This window comes from Adiantum capillus-veneris, chromosome 20 (genome assembly GCF_014529385.1).
Source record: "Adiantum capillus-veneris isolate H3 chromosome 20, ASM1452938v2, whole genome shotgun sequence".
Taxonomy (NCBI): domain Eukaryota; kingdom Viridiplantae; phylum Streptophyta; class Polypodiopsida; order Polypodiales; family Pteridaceae; genus Adiantum; species Adiantum capillus-veneris.
In genome coordinates this window covers 135,433,039-135,456,236 of record NC_140950.1, presented here as the reverse complement: position 1 = coordinate 135,456,236, position 23,198 = coordinate 135,433,039, and the positions used below count along the sequence as shown (strand labels likewise).

The window sequence follows — 23,198 nt, the reverse complement described above, 5'->3', positions numbered from 1 at the left end:
ATCTTTTTCCCCCATGTGCTTTTCCATATTTGTTCTCCATGCTTCAAAACTTGCTACTGCCTCATCGAGTTTCTTTTGCATAAGGCATTATGTTATATTTACTTCGGCCTTGATTAGGTTTCGTAATTCCGTTTTCAAGATCTGAATTTCCTCATTCTGTATCCCCCGGATCTCTCTCCTTAGTTGTCTCATCATGTCTCCATACATGGAGTTCCTGTAGCTCTCAGCGCTCACGTGCATTTCCTTCCTGATGTCATCCCTCATATAGTTTAGCTCTGATTTGAGCATCACCTGGACCTTCTCCATCATTAGCTCATCATGTATCCTGGAGGTTTTCCCAACTCGTAAGGATCCTGATGATAGTACAGTATCTCTGTTTCTCCATTTAAATGTAGCTGTTGTTTTCTTTTGGGTGGTGTAGCTATCTACACCCGGCACTTCCCCTTTGGTAGGCGGATCCATCGAACCCGAGCCACAAATGTGGGGTAGGGTACTAGGGTACTAGGGTGAGGGACTGAGAATAGGGCAAAACTTAAAAGTCTTTAAAGTTTAAACTTTAACGTAGGAGACAAAAGGACTTTCTACGCGTAGATAAATGCAAAGGGGGGGTGCCGGGGCGCGCGTAGGACAAGTCTTTCTACGCGTAGAGGAGCTTGCAGAGTGGTTGTAAGCAGAGGGGGAAGCGAGAAATGCAACAAGCTGGAAAGCCACAACAGGCGAGCGTCTCTATGCTGCAGCAGATAGGGTTAGGCAAGAGCTGTCTGTGTGTGGGTGTGTCTGTGTGACCTCTGCGTGGCCCGCAAGAGCTGCCTGTCCTGAGCATCCTACGTGTTCGCCCTGTTCCAGCAGTTCTCAACGAAGCAGGTTGCCCTTGCGCAGCCAACCAGCAAAGCACTGTTCAGCCCTGCACGAGAGAGAGAGAGAGAGAGAGAGAGAGAGAGAGAGAGAGAGAGAGAGAGAGAGAGAGAGAGAGAGAGCAGGTTGCCCTTGCGCAGCCAACCAGCAAAGCACTGTTCAGCCCTGCGCGTTAGTCCTCGGTGAAGCAGATTGCCCCTGCGCGCGAGAGAGAGAGAGAGAGAGAAAGAAAGAAAGAAAGAAAGATTTTTAACGTCTATGTCAGGCCGAAATCGGCCTATGAGACAAATCAAATGTACATTGTGTGTATGTCATCCGTCTATCGGAAAGACAAATGAAACAAAAATGATACAAAACTAAGCTGAATGTAGGTAGTGGAGTATCTGAGGAGGGATGGAGCTCTATCTCTAGGGGTATATGCATGTCTGTATGCTCAAGGTAGTACAATCATGAGAATGCATCAAGCTATCTAGCTCCATCCTGTACTAATGGGGGGGTGTAAGATGTGGTACATGGGTGGGTATGGTGCCAAGGCTACCCGGATGAAAGCTGTCGGGTCAGCCCTCATCTGAGCCACTCGCTCCTCAGTGGCACGGCGCTCCCGGGCTCGGATCTCCTCGATCTGTCGGTGGTGGGAGCTCGCGCCCCTGTAGCCTGTGACTCGTGGTCGTCGTCTAGCTCGGTTCACCTCCGCCTGTGGGAGTGTCACTCCCCTCTGAGTGTCTGGTGAGGGGGGGGCGGAAATCCTCTGGAAGAAGTCTGTGAGCTGCGACTGTCTCCCCTCTGTCTGTGTAGCTGTGTGTGGCTGTAGTAGTGTGTCCCGATGGCTCTGTATCTCTAGTAAGAAACGTCCGAGTTGTCTCTGATCTCGAGATTCCATGATCTCTCGGAGAGTGGGCTGTCCTCCAAATAGGGCCTCATACCTGCCTCTGATCTCAGTGTATGCTCTGCATCTACATACAAAGTGCTCCTCACTCTCCACCTCCTCTGTGCAGGCTCTGCAGATTCGCTCCCCCCTGGGAACACCAGTATGTCTCCCGATCTCAATCTCTAACCTGTGTGAAGCCACTCTCAGCTGACCAATCGCCACCCGTGAGCTATGTGGCATATATGTGTCCATGTAGCGTGGTCTCTGTATGAACCCCCCAGGCAATATGGTGAGAAACTGGTCTCTGTAATCTGACATCCTCGTCCCCAAGCTAGGTGCCTCCCAGACTCTCCTAGTGTATAGCTGCCACAGATCCTGTCTCAATACCAAGTTCCTCTCACTGCGAGAGAGGTGAACATATGGTGAGTGGGGGTCGTACTGGAATGGGGGTAGGCTCTCCATGTCAAGACCGTGTCCCTCAAACCATGCTCTGACCTGTGAGTACCATGCTCTCTCATGCCCACTCTCTGATAGCTGTATAGCTGCCTCAAATGCTCTACGGGTAAGTCTGTCAGGAGGTAGCTCTCTCATCCTCTGGATGAAGCAAACTGTCTGGAATAGTGCCTCTACAACCATAGGTGGTGTGGCGAGCTCGGCTCTAATAATGTCGTGTGGCACTGTCTTCTTGCTGCGGAGCAAGCGTGAGATCATATATACCTGTGGTCTCTCAAGTTGTGTCCACTGGTCAGCTGTCAATCCTGGTGCCCATACTGCCGCCGAGTACATCAAGGCCGGGGTGACTAAGGTGTCGAAAAGCCACCCCTTCGTGCGGGGCTCCTGAAAGTGTGCCTGGTGGCATCTCCGCTCTAGCATGGCCAGAGCTGCATATCCTCGGGTGAGCCTGTCAACAGCAGCCTGCTTCATAGTGAAGGGTCCTGGTAGGCTGGTGAATGTGATGCCAAGGTAGACATAGGAGGTGACTACATCAACCTGTCCTCCTGCTGCTGTGAAGGTGGCGGCGCTCCTCACTGCACTGGATGTGTGAAAGATCATAACCTTGGTTTTGCCAAGGTTCACAGTCAACCCCCTGTGTGTGCTGAATTCGTCCAAGGCCTCAAGATGGCGTTGCAGGCCCTCGGGTGACTCTGAAATCAACACAATATCATCAGCATATAACATGATGTGGACCGGAGTACCTGCCAAGTCGCTCCCCTCTCCCCCTGCTCGCAGTATGTAGTCGGAGATCTCGTCGATGTATAGCCCAAAGAGTGTCGGGGAGAGTGGGCATCCTTGCTTAACACCAATGGTGCTAGCAATGGTCTCTGAAAAACCGCCTGGGCAACGAACCCGACCCGTCACCCTCTCATATAGAGCATATATGGCCCAAATCATCTCTGTTGGTACCCCAATGCTGTGAAGGCGCTGGAAGAGTCTCTCGCGTGGGACTGTGTCAAAGGCCTTGCGGAAGTCCACAAAGCAGCAGTAAAGCCTCTTCTTCCGCGCCTTTGCCCCATCAATGAGGCAGCGCAGAACGAAGATGTGGTCAATGGTGGAGAAAGCTCGTCTGAAACCTGCTTGGCCTGGAGCTCGTAAACCCTCGATCTCTGCGTAGCAGCTGAGCTGTGCCTCAAGTACTGCTCCATATAGCTTGGCCATCGTGTGGCCAATCATGATAGTCCTGTAGTTCCCTGGGTCCAGGGTGTCGCCAGATTTGTGGATAGGCACTATGGTGTGCTGTGTCCACTCCTCTGGGAAGCCCTCCCCTATAGCCCGGTTGAAGACATGTGCAATCAACGGGGCTATAGTGGAGGCCGCATAAATGATGTGCTCACTCTGTAATCCAGTATGGTCAGCTGATCGTCTGTGCTGCATGCGGCGTATGGCCCTCTCTACCATCTCTGCTGTAAAGAAGGAGGAGCACGTGGGGCGAGGCTCGTGTGGTTGTGGAATAGGAGGCTGCCCTGGCACTTCATAAAGTCGCTCTGCATAATCATGCCATATCTGTGGATCATCAATAGCTGTAGTCGGACGTGGCTCGCGCAGGGTGCGCCATGCCGTCGCGCTATCCATGCTCATGAATAGGCGGTATAGCTCAAGCTCCTGTGCCTCTTCGAATGCTCGCCGCTTTTGGCGTGTCAGCGTCTTCATATGCCGTCTGGCCTCTCTCTCTGTGATCTCTCCTAAGGCTCGCCGTGCATGGAGGCGTCGGTATAGCTCTCTGCACTCATCATCATACCAGCGGTTCTGAGGCATAGCCCCGGGGGGGGGAGTGCGTCCTGTGTGAGTGGTGTGTGGAAAAGAGCTAATAGCTGAAGTGTGGAGAACGGAAGAGATATGTGACGTGAGAACTGAGAGTGGTGTGGATGGGTGGAGGAGACATAGGCCATGTTCGACCTTGGCCGAGTAAATAGAGGCTAACTCATGTGTGAAATGGATGGTGGTGTGTGGAGTGCGTGTTGTGGAGCTGTGTGTGATGGTATCTCCGGTGATGGAGAAAGAGAGGTATGTGTGGTCGGCTCCGATGGGTATGGGTGGAATGGTGAAGGATGTGATAAGGTGTGTAGCCTCCCTGGGTCCCAGAATATAGTCGACTGTACTCCCCCCTCCTTCTGCAACTCCATGTGGCATACAAGTCAGGCCCCCTGAGGTGGGCCACTGGACCATCCCGTTATAAATAACGAGACGGTGCTGGGAGCCAAGTCGAAGTAGATGTCGTCCGTAAGCTGTGACTGGAGCTCTGTCTGCTGTGTCTCTCATAGTAGCCTCCTCATCTAGAGTGTGTAGTGTCTCTGGGTCCTCATGGTCATATGTCTCACACTGCTCACTGCGTGTACGAGCATTGAAGTCTCCCATAAGGAAGACTTCACCCAGTGTGGAGTACTCCATAATCTCCTCCGTGAGGCATGCGTACGGTGACTCCTGCTCAATAGGGGCGAATCTGGAGCCTGTGGGAGCAAAATAGCAAAGGGCAATGTAGACGGTCCTGTCTCGTGAGAGCTCGAGGCGAATCCACATGTAGCGGGCCTGTGGGTCCCGGGCAACAATCTGTAGTCTGCTGTGAAGCCCCTGTCTAAAGAGTATGGCCACTCCTCCTGAGCCGCGAGTGGTGTGCTGGCGCATACATCCTCGATGTAGAGACTCCCACTGGAATCCATGTATCCGTGGTAACCCTCTCTCCGGGCTCTCGTGTGTCTCTGTAAGTAGAATGATGTCTCGACCTCTCATCACCTCCTCAAGTCTCTCTGGGTGTGTCCATAGGTCTCCATTGCAATTCCAAACCGTGACATGAATCTCCTCGTGTGTCCCACAGGCCGCGAGTCCCTATGCGATGGTTTTGCCATCAATGATAACCCTACCATCCCGATATACTGCCTTCTTCCCTTCTTTGCGGGCTTGGTGGACTCGAGGCATGCACGCGCGACGGTGATCTTGTTGCATCTTTGTGAGGTCATCATCAAGATAAATCGGGGGGCCGTCTATCCCTCTCAAGATGACCCTCTTTCGGAGGAAGGAAGTTCGAGACTCCTCGGAGGCGAATTGGAGGATGAGAGCTCTTTTCTTTGGGTCTTTGCCGGCTCTCCAAACTTTGGAGAAAGGGATCTCTTCTTCCTTGTATCCCACTTTCTTGCATAAAGCTTTCCCATCGCTTTCGGGTGTAGACCCTTCTTCTTCTTTGATGCCGGTCACTCGCACATTGAGACGGCGAGCTTGTCGCATCTTCTCCTCTTCGATGGTTGTGTGTACGATGAGTACCTCATCTTTTTGGGCTTCCTCTCTTGCTACCTTCTTAATGTTCTTTTTGACCACTTCGACCCATCCTTCTTTGGTGGCCTCTAATTTGTCCTCAATGCTTGCGGTGAGGGCTTTGGTGATCTCCTCCTTGAGGGCTTCCTTAGCCTCCCCTTTAATCTCTCCTTCCTCGGGGGTGAGGGATGTGAGGGAAGCATGAAGGAGATCGATTTGTGCCTTCATCTCTTCTTGCTCTTTCCTCCATCTCTCCCTCTCCTTCTCGTTCTCCCGTTCCCTTCTCTCCTTCTCCTCTTTGAGATTTTGGATTTCCGCTCTCATGTCCTCCTTCTCTTCGTTCCAAAGCTTGATGAAGTTGGCTTTCTCCTCCTTCCATATTTCTCTCTCCATCCGCCATTCCTTCATGTCCTTCTCCAATTGTGCAAGCCTCTTATTCGTGAGCATGAAGGACGTTGTCTTCTTTGTCGGTGTCGGCGTCTTGATGATGGGGGAAGACATGGTTGGCTTCGTAGCTACCCTCTCTTCATATTGTGAAGAAGAGGGGAAGAGAACACTCAGCTTGTGTGTATGCAGGGGGCAGCGGGCAGGGGATGAGGATGGGGTGTGTGTTTTCAATGGATGGGCTGGTCGTCTTGACGTGCAGGGAGCAGCGCCGCGCGCAAGAGGGAGCAGCACACAGGGGTGGGGCAGCGCGCAGGTGAGGCAGCGCGCAGGAGGGAGCCACGCGCAGGGAGCAGCGCGCAGTGAGCAGCGCGTAGGGGAGGCAGCGCGCAGGAGGGAGCCACGCAGGTGAGGCAGCGCGCAGGGTGAGACAGCGCGCAGGTGAGGCAGCCACGCAGGTGAGGCAGCGCGCAAGAGAGAGAGAGAGAGAGAGAGAGAGAGAGAGAGAGAGAGAGAGAGAGAGAGAGAGAGAGATTAGGCATGGTATGCAGGCCAAAAAGCCAACTTCGAATGTATGTTACTTATGATGGGGCTTACCTCAGAATACATTGATTATTCATAACCATCGCTCTCGGTGATGTAACAATTTTGAGAGAGAGAGAGAGAGAGAGAGAGAGAGAGAGAGAGAGAGAGAGAGAGAGAGAGAGAGAGAGAGACCACCAGATGGGGTCCCAAACCCTCCTGCAAGGGCCCCCCTTTCTATCTCTAGAGAGGTATTTGCTTTAGATTGCACAAATGCTGACACAGTGGCACTAGATGTTGAGATGATCGTGGGATCTTGTGGTAGATGCTTGGATCTACGAGGGTAAGGGCTAAAAATGCAAAACGCTAGGGATGCTGGCTGGGATCTGCAATGGCAACGAGGCTATGGGCTGATCTGCTATCGATGATGGCTGAAAACTGAAAAACGCTGGCTGATCTGAAAACACTGGGCTGATCTGGTACTTTGGAAAAAATCTGGAAACAGTGGCTGATCTGGTGCGAAAATCTGAAAACGCTGGCTGATTTGGTGCAAAAACGCCAGAGTTGTTGCTGAGGTACTGCAGGTACTTCTTGTGGAGAAGTTACCCCTAGGATCACTTATATATGGGATAAAAACTGGGTAGGTCAATGCCTCCTAAAAAACCCATGATTTCTAAAATGGTGGAAAAATGTCACTTATTAATAAGTCGATGAACTACGAATAAGAGGTGATTCACATGCAAAGAAATACCTGGGCAGAGTACTAGTGCAACTGTATGGGAACACTTCCCAATGCCTACACGTAGTAGACATTTGCTATGCTCATGTGCAATCATAGGGTATGCAACTAATCTAAAGTGCCTGGACACGCACGTCTTGCATACAAGCTAACAAGGGTGCCATAGCACTTCCTAGGCCGGCCTAAACCCTAGAAATAGGAATTAGCTTGTCCACATGCACATAGGGTTAGATGTGCACGTGACAATTGCTGAGACTGTTGATGCCCTGTAATAAAGATTGGCTATAGCACTATATTGTATTGTGGACGATTCAAGTAAGTTCTGTTGGAGCAATAATGTGGTAGGTGCCTTTGTAACAGGTTTAGGACAATTGCTAAAATTAAGGTGACCAATTTTTAGCATTCTGTAGACTAATATATAGAAATGTACAAGTTTAAATGGTTAGGGCATTGCTAATTTATTTTTTGCAACATTTTCTGCAATAGTTTTTCTGAACCGCGTAGTGTTTGGATTGCTTAAGGAGAGGCAGAGGTCTGGGCTGGGTGTGTTAGGATATGCCATTGAGGATGCCACACTGTATGCATGTAGGAATCGTAGCTGATTTCCGGCATCAGTTAGCCAATTGATACATCATAGCCAGGATTTCTATACTTAGGTTGCGTGTGAAAGGTTGCAAATTGAGAATGCAACAATGTTTTCTAGTCTCTCAAGCTTTTTAATCACTGATTAGTTGGTCAATTGATGTGTTTGAGTCATGGAAGTTTCACACTTAGGCTGGGTGCAAAAAGTTGTGGTTGAAGAAGCTACAGTATGTTTGGTTTTGAGCAGGGTTGTTAGAAATATGAGTCTTTCTGGTTTTAGCTTTGGCCAATTTTTACATGTGGTCCTTGAAAGATCCAGGATATTTATACTTGGACTCATTAGTAGACTTGTTGGCAAGTTCTCTATAGTACTGCAGTGGGTAAGTGGGAATGTCTGTTGAATATCCCCTACTTTATTGGAGGTTCTGGGTTATTTAGACTTGTTCTTGCTGCAGCTGTACCTTTGCACCTCTGTTGGTGATCGTCTTGAGGCTTCCTACATGTTCCTTAGCATGCAGCAGATTAACAGCCACGATTGCTCATGATCTGATTGTGTCTTCTCCAGGAAAAGGATGAAAATCTGAGTGGTGAACATGCTCGAGAAGGACTGACCTGCATTGTAGCGGTCAAAGTTCCAAATCCAGAGTTTGAAGGGCAAACTAAGGTATTGATTATATTTCCAAAATGTCTCATTTTATGAGGACCCAGCACAAGAGCAACCAAGCTGGATATATCTATTTTGTATTGTAAAGAGGTTAACGGCAATTGTCTTGTACAGACAAGATTAGGCAACCCAGAAGTGAGAAAGATGGTTGAGCAGACTATGCAAGAGAATCTTACAGAGTATTTGGAATGCCATCCAGGGGAGCTGGAAGCAATCTTGGCGAAGTCAATTCAAGCGTTAAAGGTATCACTGTGGCACTCTTCTATCATAACATGGTATTGGGTGTTTGGTAGTAAGAATTGCGCTTTTTACTGCAGGCCTAGCAAACCATGTTTTCTTTCAAATTTCAGCACTGCTTATTGCAGTTTCCACCTCTTTGCACTTGCAGGCGGCAATGGCAGCAAAAAATGCCAGAGAGCTTGTCCGAAGGAAGAGTATACTAAAATCTTCAACACTCCCAGGGAAGCTGGCTGATTGCAGCTGCAATAATCCGCGAGATGCAGGTTTCTTATTGCTTATTGATCAAAGTATTGACCATGCCGGTTTTGATATGAATGCTGACAGTGGGATTGGCCAACAGAGATTTTTATTGTGGAGGGAGACTCTGCTGGTGGAAGCGCAAAGCAAGGAAGGGATAGACATTTTCAGGTATTCTGTTTCATAGTAATCGACTATTCACTTATAAGTTCGTCCTGTCCCAATTTAGATATCCACCCCAAATGTGAATGCAGGCCTTCTCTTTACCCAACTGGTTGTGCATGATTGTGTGGCCTTTTCAATTGATTTTATTGCCTTGGAACAAGCACCCTAGTTTATGAGCACATATAGCCTGACAAGGTCAACCGTCATCTCATAGAGACAGCATACTCAAATGTAAATGTGGGCCTCATTCCCACCTAAATATTGATGGAGTTGGAAGGAGATTCATGAAATCAGCATCAAGGAATTTCTAGCGCTACGCATTCAGCCCTGTCCTGGGCCCTGCGTGATCAGCTCTGAGTCCTACGCGTTCTGCCCTGAGACCTGCGCGTGAGAGCTGCTGCATACCTGCGCGCTCTCTGCCCTCAGCCTTTAGCTCTGCTGCCAGAAATGAAATGATATATTAACGTCTACAAAAGGCCAAAATGACCTATGAGACCAACTGATTACAATGATGAGTCTAGTACCAAGTCTGGGTACAAACATAGAAAACTACAAACAACAAACTGAGATAGGAGTGCTACCGACTCCTATGGGTGGCTGGTAGGCTGAGCAACGGTATCATGCCACAAAGGTACAAAATGGGGATAAGTGTCACCATGATATAATATAGCAGTAGCATGAAGCCTATCCTGATCGACACTCTGAGTCTTGTGCTAGGATCTTGTGGATCCTCTGCCGCAATCTCCGCCGGTGCTGCGTGGCTCCCCTCCTCAGTCGCGGTCGTCTCGATCTCCCCAACTCTATAGCTCGGTCAATGAGAGTACCTCTGATGTGTGTATGGGTGGGAGCCGAGCTCTGTGATGGTGGTGTCCCCTCTGCCTCTGTGGTACTCAGACTGAAGAAATCTGAGATGCATCTCTGGGGCTGTCTCTGTCTTTGCCCTCTCAATAGAGCAGCTCTATGTCTCTGTATCTCAAGTAGAAATAATCCGAGACATCTTTGATCCTGATATCTCATGACTCTATCTAGCGAGTCAAAACCATCTCTGAATAGACAATGAAAGCGTCCCCGTATCTCATAGTAGACTGTGCAGTGACATATGTAGTGAAACTCTGTCTCTGGCTCTGCATGGCATAACTGACATATCCTACTGTCTGTTGGTATGCCTCTGAATCTACCTGTCTCAATCCCAAGCTGGTGTCAAGATGTGCCAATCTGGCCTATGGCACATCGTAACCCATCAGAATACATTGATTATTCATAACCATCGCTCTCGGTGATGTAACAATTTTGAGAGAGAAATGAAATGAAATGTTATATTAACGTCTTCAAAAGGCCATAATGACCTACGAGACCCGAAAGTTACAAAGTGGTGGATCTGATACAAAGTCAGAGTAACAAAATAACCTAACAGCAGTACAAAACAAAGATACATACTATGGGGTCCTAAGTTGGTCGATGTGAGCCAAGCAAAAAATGGGCGGCTCGTTGGGATAGCTGAATCACAAGAGATCTAACATCGGTCGTTGGCGAATCTCATCAATTTCCTCCATGGTTAGTAGTCTGACCGGGTGTCGTGCATGCATGGCCAGCGTGCTCCGAATTTTCTGTCGTAGCCTCCGTCGATGCTGTGTAGTTCTTCGCAGTCGCGGGCGCCTGGATTTCCCCAGTTCAATCGCTCGGTCAATCAGTGTGCCTCTGGTGTGAGATGAGGGGGAGCTTTGCTGTGGGAGTGGCTCTTGCAGCTGTCCCGTGTCTGCTCTGAAGAAGTCTGTGATCCGTCTTTGAGACTGGCTAGCCTCGCCATTCATCAGGCTATCTCTGTGTCTGCGCAGCTCGAGCAAGAACAAACCCAGACATCTCTGATCTTCGTATCCCATGACTCTTGAGAGTGGTCCAAAACCCTCTCTGAACAAGCAATGGAAGCGGCCTCGTATCTCGTAGTAGACAGGGTAGTGACATGTATAGTGTAGCTCTGTCTCAGGTTCCATGTTACACAAGGGGCATGTCCTGTCCTCTGTTGGTACTCCGCTGTATCTCCCAGTCTCAATTCGCAACTAGTGAGAAGATGTGCGTAACTGGCCAATAGCACATCGTATCCCATGAGACAAGTGGGTATCCATGTATCTGGGTCTTGCCACAAAACCATCTTCCGTAAGCTGGAGAAGGTGGTCTCTGTAGAAAGCCATCTTCGTGCCCAATTCTTGTGCTGGTTGTATCCATGTCCTCCTAGTGTATAGCTGGGTCAGGTCTTGGCGTATGAGCTTGGTGATCTCTGACTGTGTAAGAGTGAGAGATGGTGCATCCAGTGAGTAATGGAATGGTGGCAGCCGGTCTATGCTGAACTCATGTGCCTGAAACCATGATGTCATCTCCCCATACCAGCATGTTGTATCTCCTTGTATGGCTAACTGTCGAGAGGATTCAAGTGCTATGCGAGCATATATGTCTCTAGGAAGTTCCCATGTGCGGTTTATGAAGGAGACTGATCTGGTGAGCGCCTCCACCACAAGTGGGGGGGCCGCTAGCTCTGCTCGGATAATGGCCCGTGGTACTGAGGCCTTGGCTCTAATGAGCCGCGAGATCATAGAGAGGAGAGGTTTCTCCATGTTCCCCCATCCGTCTGAACGACCCGGCCTCCCGTGGTGATCCAGTGAAGGTCCCCATATCTCGGTTCCATAGAGCAATGCTGAAGCCACCAAGGTGTCAAAGAGCCAGAGCTTCGTCCGGGGCTCCTGAAACTGAACCTGCAAACACATCCTCTCCAATCTACCCAATGCTGCGTGGGCTCTAGTAAGTTTGGTCTCTGCTGCTCTTTTGAGTGAGAATGTAGGTCCTCTAAAAACCACTCCAAAGATGTAGGTCCGCTAAAAACCACTCCAAGGTAAGTGTAAGCGTCTGTGTACTCCACAGTCTCCTGGCCGTATGTGAATGTAGGTGTTGACCTCCTGATCCACTGTGGGGTGGTATTAAACACCATAACCTTGGTGGGCAAACGTATGCAAAGCATCCAATTGACGTTGCATTCCCTCTGGGGATTCGGAGATCAACACTATGTCATCAGCATATAACAAAAGTGGAATCCGTGTCCCTGCCAACTGAGCACCTTTATCCCCATCACTGTCAATGTAGTCAGAAACCTCATCCACATACATACCGAAAAGAGTGGGAGAGAGCGGGCAGCCCTGCTTCACCCCAATAGTGGAGTGAACCGGTGTAGAAAGTCCCTCCGGGGTGCGTACATGCCCTACTAGTGATCTGTACAATGCCATGATCCCCCAAATGAGTTCTGTGGGTACTCCCATTTCCTGTAATCTGCGCATCAGTCTAGCTCTGAGTACCGTGCCGAAAGCTTTGCGGAAGTCCACAAAGCTACAATAGATCCGTCTCCCATGAGATCTGCCTTCCTTGATGATGGCCCTGAGTGTTAGGATATGGTCAAGAGTAGAGAAGCCTCTCCTAAATCCTGCCTGCCCAGTTGCACGTATTCCTTCCATCTCTGCCCATCTACTCAGCTGTTGCTCAAGAATGGATGCATACAACCGTGCCAGTGTGTGCCCAATCATAATAGTGCGATAATTCCCAGGCTCCATGGGGTCTCCTGATTTGAAGATAGGTACGATCGTAGATAGGCTCCAAGTGTCCGGTAGGCCCACACACATGGCACGGTTAAACATAACTGCTAGAAGCTCTGCTAGTAGGTCTTTGGCATGCATGAAATGCTCAGCGACTAGGCCCTCATGATCATATGCTCTCCCAATCTTCATCCTGTCAATAGCTTTCTTCACCATCTCAGCGGTGAAAAAGACACGTGTGTGGGCATGGATCGGGGGGGTTGGGGAGGGGCGGCTGTCCAGGTACTGTGTACAAAGATGATGCGTACTGACCCCAGGTCTCTGTGGAGGAAATAGCAGGGGGGGGGGGGGGGGGGGGGGGGGGGGGGCTGCTCATGAAAGAGTCGCCACGCCTCAGGCGAGTCCTGACTCAAGAATAGCTGATATAGATCCTGCTCGAGTCGAGCCAAAAAACCCCTCTTCTTCCGCCGCACCAGGCGTCGGAAGTCCATCTGTGACTGTCTGTGAGTGACGTCCCCCAACAACACCTCCCTCTGAAGTCTCGCTCTAGTCTGGCGGCACTCCTCATCATACCAGCTGTTCTGAGGCATGCTCCCAGATCGGCAGCTCTGCTCAGGCTGGGTGTGTGGGTATGCTTCTATTGCTACCGCCTCATGTAATGTTTGTGTCAGTATAGTAGTTAGCTGCTCCAGAGGTCGCCCCGGGTCCTCAGTGCATAGGCGTCTGTAGATTCCGTCCATGTATACAGAGTCCGTCTCCCGTGTGAATGTGTAGTGAGTAGGGGCTGCTACTCCTGGCTTGTATGCTACACTGAACTGGAAGGAGATGGTCATCGACACCAGAGCATGATCCACTGCTACCCCGACAGGTCTGGGCCCAACTGTGAGATCCTGGATACTGGAGATGAGATTCGGCTGTGCCATGACATAGTCCACTGTGCTGGCTCCATGTCTATGTGGGAAGCATGTAAAACCTCCCGCAGCAGGAAATCTCTGTAGGCTGTTCAAGATGGCCAATCCATGTGCAGTGCCCATGTCTATCAGGTGTCGCCCATACTCAGTATATTCCACATCGTGTGAAAGGCCCGTCTCTACAACATCTAGCTCTCTTAGCATCTCCTCTGAAGTATCATAAAACACTGCCTGGTGATGGGCAATCCTAGCATTGAAGTCCCCTAGGATGATAATGTCACCGTCCCTAGAGAACTCCCATATGTCATCATCCAAAATGGAGAAAGGGGACTGTCCTCTGGGTGATGCATAAACTGATGTACTTGGGGGGAGGTAGCAAATAGCTAGATAGAGGTATCTGCTTGTCTCTGCTTTCAGTCTCACCCACATGTACCTAGCCTGCTCGTCCCTGCGGGTTATATGTATCAGTGGCTGCAGATCCTCTCTAAATAACACTGCCACTCCCCCCGAGCCCCGCCCTCTGTGCTTTGAGCGTGTCTCCTGTCTGTAGGCTGTCTCCCACCTGTATCCGCTGATGTGAGGCATGGATTGCCCAGGGGCCTGGTGTGTCTCAGAGTAAAAGATGATGTCTCTTCTAGTAAAGCTATCCTCAAAAGCCCCCACATCAAGACTCATAGATCCATTGCAGTTCCAGGCAGCTACTTTGAGTGTGGTCCCATAAGTCTCGCACCGTCATGTGGAGCGTCGCTCTAGTATCACCACTTTCCCGTCTCGGTAAAAAGCGATCTTGTCTTTTCCCCTTGCCGCTCTAATCTTCGGCATTACTTCCTACATATGAGCAATCTGCGAGAGGGTGAGATCATCCCCGAGAAAGATGCGAGTCTCTTTGAGAGTTGGTCTTTTCTTCAGGAATGACTTCTTTGCTTCCATGGAGGGAAAACGGAGGATGAGTGCTCTTTCTTTTGAGGTTTCTCCACTGCTTCCATTTTTCTTTATGTTGCCCACTCTCCATGCCCTTGTGTGCGTCGGCTCAGGAATCCCCATCAAGGTTGTGAGTTCTTTTACTTCTTCGTCCACATTGCCTTTGTCTTTAAGACCGCAAATTCTCACATGTAAAGCGCGCACCCTTCTCCTCTGCTCCTCCTCTAATGTCTGATTAATGATGTTGTTGGGTGTGGACGTGGGCGTTATCTCCTTGCCTTTTCCTTTCTTGGCCACCTTGATCCATTTCTCGGCTTCGTCCGCCTTTTGTTGAGTTTTGGTAAGAACATCCACCCAAGAAGTCTTCATTTCTTTGTGCTGCTCTTCTCCCTCTTTGATGGCCCGTACTTGCTCCTTGATCGTGTTGATTTCTTCGATTACTGATGGTTGCAGTTCGCCCTCTTCCAGTGTGTTTCTTGATCGTGCTTCGGCGAGATCTTTCTTGAGTGACGCGATCTCTTCCTCTTGGGTCGTCACTCGGTCTTCCAGCGTGCTTATCTTGCTCTCTTGGATCAGCATGCATCCTTCGAGCATGTTTATTGTGCCCCAAAGATTGTGGTTCATCTTGGTAATGATCTCCGTCATTTCCTCTTTGCACTTTTGAATGGCATCCTCTAGAGGGTCTGCTTTATCGTTCATCTTTCTCATGCTTGATCGTCGTCCGCCAAGGAGTCACTAAACGTGTGCACCCCCCCTAGCGACGGGCGCGGTAGCTGAGGGAGTGGGGGAGCGTGGGACGGTATGGCAAGGGAGGGGGAGTGATAATGACGATAAAGAAAAAACGGGGGGGGGGGGGGGGGGGGGGGGGGGGGGGGGGGACAAGCTACGCGTAGAAGAACCTGGGGGGACATGCTACGCGTAGAGGAAGGGGTGAGGGCGGGGTTGCCAAGGCAGTAGGGGGGGGAGGGCGGCAACGCAGAGCAGGGCGCGAGCGAGCAGGGGACAGGGAGAGGCGGACAGAGGCGCAACAGCGCGCGGGTTTGCAGAGGCGCAGCAGCGCGCGGGAAGTGTGGGTAGCAGCAATGAGCGTGAGGTGCGGGAGCAGCAGGGGAGCGCGGGAGCAGCAGCGCAGAGAGAGAGAGAGAGAGAGAGAGAGAGAGAGAGAGAGAGAGAGAGAGAGAGAGAGAGAAATGAAATGAAATGTTATATTAACGTCTTCAAAAGGCCAAACTGACCTATGAGACCAGGAAGTTACAATGCGGTGTATCTGATACCAAGTCAGATAAACAAAATAAATTAAACTAGGGATAAAAAGATATAAATACTACGGAATCCTAAACTAAGCGGATAGGTGTGAAAGGTGAAAGGCGTGAAATGTGTGAACTGAGCTATACAATGTGTAGACAATTTGGGAGGGAAGTAGAGATCTATCTTCATAAAGATCCATCTTCATCTGCACTCTGGACAACGAAAAAGTATGGCTCGAATCCTTTGTTGTAGCCTCCTTCGAAACAGTGTAGCTCCTCTTCTCCATCAGGGTCGTCTAGATCTCCCTAGCTCCAATGCTTGGTCTATGAGAATGCCAGTAGTGCGGGCAGACCTCTCCACTGTCGGCTGCTCCTCTGTCTGTTCTTCTGGGTGTACAATATCTAGTGTAAAGAAATCTGTGATCTGTCTCTGGGGTTGTCTCTCTTCAGCTCTCCTCAGTAAAGTTTCTCTATGCCTGTGTAGCTCAAGTAGATATAGCCCAAGACATCTCTGATCCTCATAACTCATGACCCTAGATAGAGGCCCAAAACCTTCTCTGAATAGACAATGAAAACGGCCTCGTATCTCATAGTACACTGTGCAATGACATATGTAATGTACCTCTGTCTCTGGCTCTAGATGGCACAAGCGGCATATCCTGCTATCTGCTGGTGTCCCTCTAAATCTGCCAGTCTCAATCTCGAGCTGATGTGAGGACGTGCGTATCTGGCCAATGGCACATCGCACACCATGAGAAAGATGCCTGTCCATATAGCTAGGTCGAATCCCAAACCCATTCCCCGTGAGGTGGAGAAAATGCTCTCTATAGAAAGCCATCTTTGTGCCCAACTCCTATATCGGCGCTATCCATGTCCTCCTCGTGTCCAGCTGGATCAGATCCTGACGAATGAGTCTATTAATCTCTACCCGCGTCAAAGACCTCAAGGGTGCCTGTAGAGAGTATTGAAAAGGAGGCAACCTTTCCATGGTGAAACCATGTGTCTGAAACCATGATGTGCATACCAGCATGATGTTTCCCCATTAAGAGCTAATTGTCTGGAGGACTCTAGAGCCACCCTGGCATATCTGTCTCTGGTAGTATCCCACAGACTGTGTACAAAGGAGACTGATCAAGTAAGCGCCTCAATCTCCACAGGGGGGGCAGCTAATTCCGCTCGAATGATATCATGCGGTACGGAAGCCTTGGCTCTAATCAGCCGAGAGATCATAGATACTAGGGGCTTCTCCATACGCCTCCAACCATCCTGGCCCACAGAAGGTCCCCAAACCTGCACCCCATATAACATAGTAGAGGCAACCAAAGTATCAAAGAGCCATAACTTTGTCCTAAGTTCCTGGAACTGAACCTGCGAACACATCCTCTCCATTCCTCCCAGAGCCGCACCAGCTCTAGTTAGTCTAGTCTCTACCGCTCTTCTCAAGGAAAATCTCGGCCAAGTAAAGACTACCCCCAGGTAAGTGTATGCATCTGTATACTCCACAATCTCTTGACCATATTTGAAAGTAGGTACTGATCTCCTGACCCATTGCGGTGTGGTGTTAAACACCATAACCTTGGTTTTACCTAGGTTTACACACAATCCACTATCCTCTGCAAAACTGCGTAGGCATCCAAATGTCGTTGCATACCTTCTGGTGAGTCAAATATCAGCACAATATCATCAGCATACAGCAACAATAAGATCCACGTCCCTACCCCCCTGTCACCCTCTCTGTCCATGTAATCAGACACCTCATCAACATACATACCAAATAGAGTAGGAGACAATGGGCAGCCCTGTTTCACTCCAATAGTAGAGTGAACTAAATGAGACACCTCTTCCGGAGTGCGTACATGTCCCATCACTGATCTGTACAAAGCCATAATCCCCCAAATCACCTCTATGGGCACCCCCATCTCCTGTAGTCTGCGCATCAATCGAGCTCTTGGTACCATGTCAAATGCTTTGGGAAAATCCACAAAGCTACATTAGATCCGTCTCCCATGTGCTCTGCCCTCCTCAATGATGGCCCTGAGTGTCAGAATATGATCAAGAGTGGAGAAACCCCTCCTGAAGCCGGCTTGGCCCTTTGCTCGTACACCCTCTCCCTTTGCCCAATTACTCAAGTGTTGCTCTAGAATAGATACATACAACCGTGCCAATGTGTGTCCAATCATAATAGTGCGGTAGTTCCCAGGCTCTGTAGGGTCACTAGCCTTGAAGATGGGCACAATATTAGACAACCTCCTAGTCTCAGGTAATCCCTCACACATGGCACGATTGAACAACACTGCAAGAACCTCCATTAGCATATCCCTGGCATGTATAAAGTGCTCCGCTACTAGACCGTCATGATCGTATGCCTTCCCGGTCCTCATCCTGTCGATGGCCCTTTGTACCATCTCCGATGTAAAGAAAGTGCTCGTAGTAGCTAGGCAAGGCTTGGTAGGGTCTGGAAGGGGTTCCTGTCCAACAACTGTATATAATGATGTCGCATATTGGCCCCACACATCAGGTGAAGTAATCATTGGGGGGGTGAGTGCTCATGGAAGAGTCGCCATGCCTCTCCTGAGTCCCTACTCAAGAACATCTGATATAAGTCTCGCTCCATCTGAGCTAGGTAAGCTCGCTTCTTCCGTCGCACAAGGCGTCGGAAAGCAATCCGAGACTGTCTGTAAGTGATGACTCCTAAAAGAAGATCCCTCTGAATCTGGGTTCTCATCTCTCTGCACTCCTCATCATACCAACTATTCTGGGGCATGCTCCTAGAATGTCGTCTCTTGCCCGGCTGAGTGTGTTGGTATGCCACTAATGCAGCCCCATGCAGTGTCTAAGTCAGTAGAGTGGTGCACTCCTCCACTGAGAGGCCTGTACCAGTTGTGCCTTCCAATAGACGGTCCCAGATCTCCTGTGTATAAACGAAATCAGCCTCTGGTGTAAATGTATAGCGGGTATGTGACCTGCCTCCTGATGTCTGGTTATACTATACTGAAATTTAACGGACAGTGTCAAGAGAGCATTATCTACTGCTATGCCCACTGGCCTGGCTTCCACTGTGAAATCTTGAATGCAGGGGACAAAGCTCGGTTCTGTCATAACATAACTCACCGTACTAGCCCCATGTCTGTGTGGAAAGCATGTGAAACCGACTGCTCCAGGAAATCGCTGTAATCCATTAAGTATGGCTAATCCATGTGTAGTCGTCATTTCCATGAGGTATCTCCCATACTCCGTCTGCTCTCTGTCATCTGAGCATCTGTCAAGTCCCAACTCACCCACATCCAACTATCTAAGCATCTCATCTGAAGTGTCGTAGAAGACTGTCTGCGAGTTGCCCATTCCGGCATTGAAGTCCCCTAGGAGAATGATATCACCATCCCTAGAAAACTCCCATATGTCATCATCTAGTATAGAGAAAGGCGACCGCCCTCTGGATGCAGCATACACTGATGTACTGGGAGGAAAGTAACATATGGCAATATATAGGAATCGACCTGTGTTAGCTCTCAGTCTCACCCACATATATCTAGCATGATCATCTCTTCGTACAATATGCACTAATGGTTGTAGTTCCTCTCTGAATAGCACTGCTGCTCCTCCTGAACCTCTACTCCCATACTCAGATCTTGCATTTGTCATGTGAACTGTCTCCCATCTGTATCCCACCACATGTGGCATCACGTGTCCAAGGGCTTGACGAGTCTCTGAGAAGAATACAATATCCTTGTCTTTGAAACTGTCCTCAACCCACGTCCAACCTCATAGACCCATTACAATTCTAGGTAGCCATCTTCAGTGTGGTCCCATAGGTCTCGCACCGTCATGCAGTGCGCCACTCTAAAATCACCACCTATCCATCTCTGTAGAAGGCCATCTTTCCCTTCTCCCTTGCCGCTGTAATCTCTGGCATTACCTCTCTCATATGTGCGAGCTGTGAGAGAGTCAGGTCATCACCGAGGAAAATACCTGTCTTTTTGAGAGTAGGCCTCTTCCTCAAGAATTCCTTCTTCTCTTCCAACGAGGGGAAGCGTAATATGAGAGCTCTCCCCTTTGAAGACTCTCCCGTGCCATCACTTTTTGTACCTACCCTCCATGCCTTTGTGTGCAAAGGCTTCTCCATCCCCATCATGGATGTAAGGCTTGTGACCTCTTTCTTCACATTGTTTATGTCCTTGAGACCGGTCACTCTCACATGCAGTGCTCGCATCCGCCTTCTTTGTTCCTCTTCGAGGGTCATGTTGATAAGCGTCGGTGTACAAGGAGTTTCTTGACCTTTCCCTTTCTTGGCGACCTCAATTCATTTTTCGGCTTCGTCTGCCTTTTTCTGTGTCCTTGTTATCATCTCCGCCCATGAAGATGTCTTTGCCACACTCAATTTCTCTTCCTCTGTGATCATCCTTACCTGTTCCTTGATTTCCTTGATTTCATCTATTATCGAGGGCTGAAATTCGCCTTCCTCTAGTCCACTGCTTACTCTATGAGCAAGCTCCTGTCTAAGGGCTAAGACTTCTTTTTTGAGTGTCCGTATCTCGTCGTTTGGGTTCTCCTGTTTGAGGGCTGAGACTTCTTCTTTGAGTGTCTATATTTCTGCGTTAAGGCTCTCTTTCTCCTTCTTCCATTGTGCGCCTTCATTGAAGACCATCTGAAGGAGGTTGGCCTTCTCCTTCCACCATCCTTCCATCTCTGTTTTCCACTCCTTCATTTCCCTCTCCGTCTGCGCCATCCGCTTGTTCGTGAGCATGAAGGTTGCCTTCGTTCGCGACTTGCAAACAAGTTAGACATTGCCGGCTTCCGTGTCCTATGCAAGGGAGATTGCTTCCATGTTTTGTCGTTCAAGAGATGTATCAGGCTCACTTACCATTTCGCACACAAAATTTCCCACTGAATCCTACGCGTATGATGTCTTCCCAGCTACATGTAGGATGCCTGACCTCCTGAGAGAGAGAGAGAGAGAGAGAGAGAGAGAGAGAGAGAATTCAATTTGTGAAGCTCCTCTTCACCGTCGTGAAGCTCCTCTTCACAATTCTTTGCTTTGTATGCTCGAAGAAACCGTTGATGAAGGTTTTCTTCCTTTCTCCTGAATGCTTGAATTCGCCTTTGAATGTCAATGAGAATGGTTGCCGTTGTGAAGCTTTGAATGGCTTGCTCACGGGAATTAGCTCCTAACAGGGCTTGGAGCCGAACAATAAATTTACCACTCGTGTGCACCCTTCTAATGAATGCCGTCTATCAAGGAGCCAAGTTGTGGGGATGAGTGTGTGAACGGCCTCTGTACATAGTTTTAAAATTTAAAGCAAATCTTTTTATTGGGGTCAATCTGCAGACCTTCGTAGGTAGGGCTGACTTGGGTTCGAACGCAGATCTGCAAATGATGATGAGGCAGCCTCCGGTAGGAGAGGGCTGAGCCGTGGTGTTGTCAAGGCTGCGTGGCAGGTGGGCTGAATCTGGCTGCGCTAGTGAGAGGCGGGGGGGGCTGAAGCTGGCTGCGCAGGCGAGAGCAAGGAGTACCAATGGCGAGAGAGAGAGAGAGAGAGAGAGAGAGAGAGAGAGAGAGAGAGAGAGAGAGAGAGAGAGGATAGGAGTATTACTGTTTTGATTGTTCAGGCTATTCTCCCATTACGAGGGAAAATTCTCAATATAGAGCGCAAGGATGAAGCCTCTCTTTACAAGAACACAGAAATACAGAGTTTGATAACAGGCCTAGGGCTTGGAATGAAAGTTAGTAAGATGTTTGAAGCTCAAAAAATGGTCATTTTACTCTCCGAATGATGCAGCGTTGTGGATGTACAGGGTGAAGATTTTAGGAAGGAGGCACTACGTTACCACAAAATAATTATTTTGTCAGATGCAGATGTAGATGGTGCACACATCAGAACGTTATTATTAACTTTCTTTTTCCGATATCAGGTATTTGTACTAGCTGGTACCTTTACTGTTGATTGTGATGTGTGAGCGTGAGCAGAGTAAGGAATTCTATGGTTTATTTCACTTTCAGAAAGCATTGTTTGAAGAGGGCTGCATATATGTCGGTGTCCCACCCCTATACAAGGTATGGAACTGGTTAATATGGCTGCCACCAACTTTCCACATTGTGTGACCTACTTGTCCATTACTCAACAGGTCGAAAGAGGTCGGCATATTCATTATTGCTACAGCGAAAATGATTTAGAAAGACTCAAAAAAGGCTTTCCTGCTAATGCATCTTACAACATCCAAAGATTTAAAGGTGATGAAGGTTTCCATAGCCCTGTTGTCATTTGTGTGCCACGCCTCATTTCTCATTATCACCTATTTGCAGGCTTAGGAGAGATGATGCCCTTGCAGCTATGGGAGACTACCATGGACCCAGCTAGAAGGCTACTTAAGCAATTGACCATAGAAGATGCTGCAGAAGCCAGTTTAATTTTTACATCACTCATGGGAGACAAGGTATGAGTAGAATCATAAGAGTTGGTTTGAATAAGCATAGCAAGCATTAACGGAATCTTTTGACTATTAACCAGGTGGATACACGAAAAGAGCTCATCCTAAATTTTGCATCACGAGTCAATTTACAAAGCCTGGACTTGTGACTACAGTGAAGTATACCCATTTTAGTTTGAAGTGTATATAGTCGTCTGCAATTCGTGATTGCTTCCCGCAAGCCCTGTAGGCTGAGAGGCTTGCTTAAGTGAAGTGACTGCTTCGCATTGTTGCGGTCCTAGGGAGCTTGCCCAAAATATTGGTAAGGGCACACAATTGGGTGTAAGTTCAGGTTGCAATGGCACGGCCCTTTATAAACATGTTACACATTTATAGAAGTGATGCAAAATTGTATGCCAATGCCATTAGCAAAGCAGAAGAATATAACCAATGGAAGGTATGAGTGCTATCATTTTTGGTTATGACCAAAAACAGTGGTCCCCTTCCCTCTTTCTTCTTTCTTTCAAATGACAAATGAATAATGTCATGTCTAGGTAGAGGCAGCAACAAAGCCTGTCATCACGAGATGGAATGAGTGCTATCATTTTTGGTTATGACCAAAAACAGTGGTCCCCTTCCCTCTTTCTTCTTTCTTTCAAATGACAAATGAATAATGTCATGTCTAGGTAGAGGCAGCAACAAAGCCTGTCATCACGAGATGGAATATGCATTTGGTTTCATGGTCAATTGAAAGTCTATTCCCAAATACCAGGATTGAGTCCGAATCTATGTCAGGTCTACGGCTGACTAGTGCAAGCTCGAGCTTGCCCGAGGATAAAACAGATTGGGGACAGGGTTTTCTTGAGCCTCCCCATCTTATTTCATTTATTTTGTCTACCTTGTTTTAAGGCATCAGAAGACACCGGATAGGGCTGCACAGAAATGAACACTCCTTTTGAAATAGAAATACTTGACACTAGTGTGTGTCAGAAAAGAGGCTCTTCGGGGGGGGGGGGGGGGGGGGGGGGGGGGGGGGGTGAGCTTGTGCTCTGTACAACAAGCATTTATTCGTTTGATATGCCAGAATGTAATCATGTGTGTCCACGTACTTGTGCAATGTGGCCTTTTTTAATTTAAAA

The 23,198-nt window shown here is 48.8% G+C and overlaps 1 protein-coding gene across 2 annotated transcripts in view; it reads left to right on the top strand.

The window, feature by feature from the left end:
• LOC147433289 (DNA gyrase subunit B, chloroplastic/mitochondrial-like) overlaps positions 1-22,531 on the top strand; it is a 142,407-nt gene extending 119,876 nt beyond the window's left edge. The window contains exons 12-21 of one of the 2 annotated variants that reach the window (XM_086492900.1): positions 8,260-8,358; positions 8,473-8,601; positions 8,747-8,861; positions 8,939-9,006; positions 21,262-21,375; positions 21,448-21,564; positions 21,653-21,706; positions 21,778-21,883; positions 21,956-22,086; positions 22,161-22,531. In XM_086492900.1, the coding sequence (XP_086349026.1) occupies positions 8,260-8,358; positions 8,473-8,601; positions 8,747-8,861; positions 8,939-9,006; positions 21,262-21,375; positions 21,448-21,564; positions 21,653-21,706; positions 21,778-21,883; positions 21,956-22,086; positions 22,161-22,229 (1,002 nt within the window). In that variant the 3' untranslated portion in view covers positions 22,230-22,531. The remainder of the gene's footprint in view (positions 1-8,259; positions 8,359-8,472; positions 8,602-8,746; positions 8,862-8,938; positions 9,007-21,261; positions 21,376-21,447; positions 21,565-21,652; positions 21,707-21,777; positions 21,884-21,955; positions 22,087-22,160) is intronic. The other variant, XM_086492901.1, reaches the window with a different exon arrangement.
• The last annotated feature ends 667 nt before the right edge of the window (positions 22,532-23,198 follow it).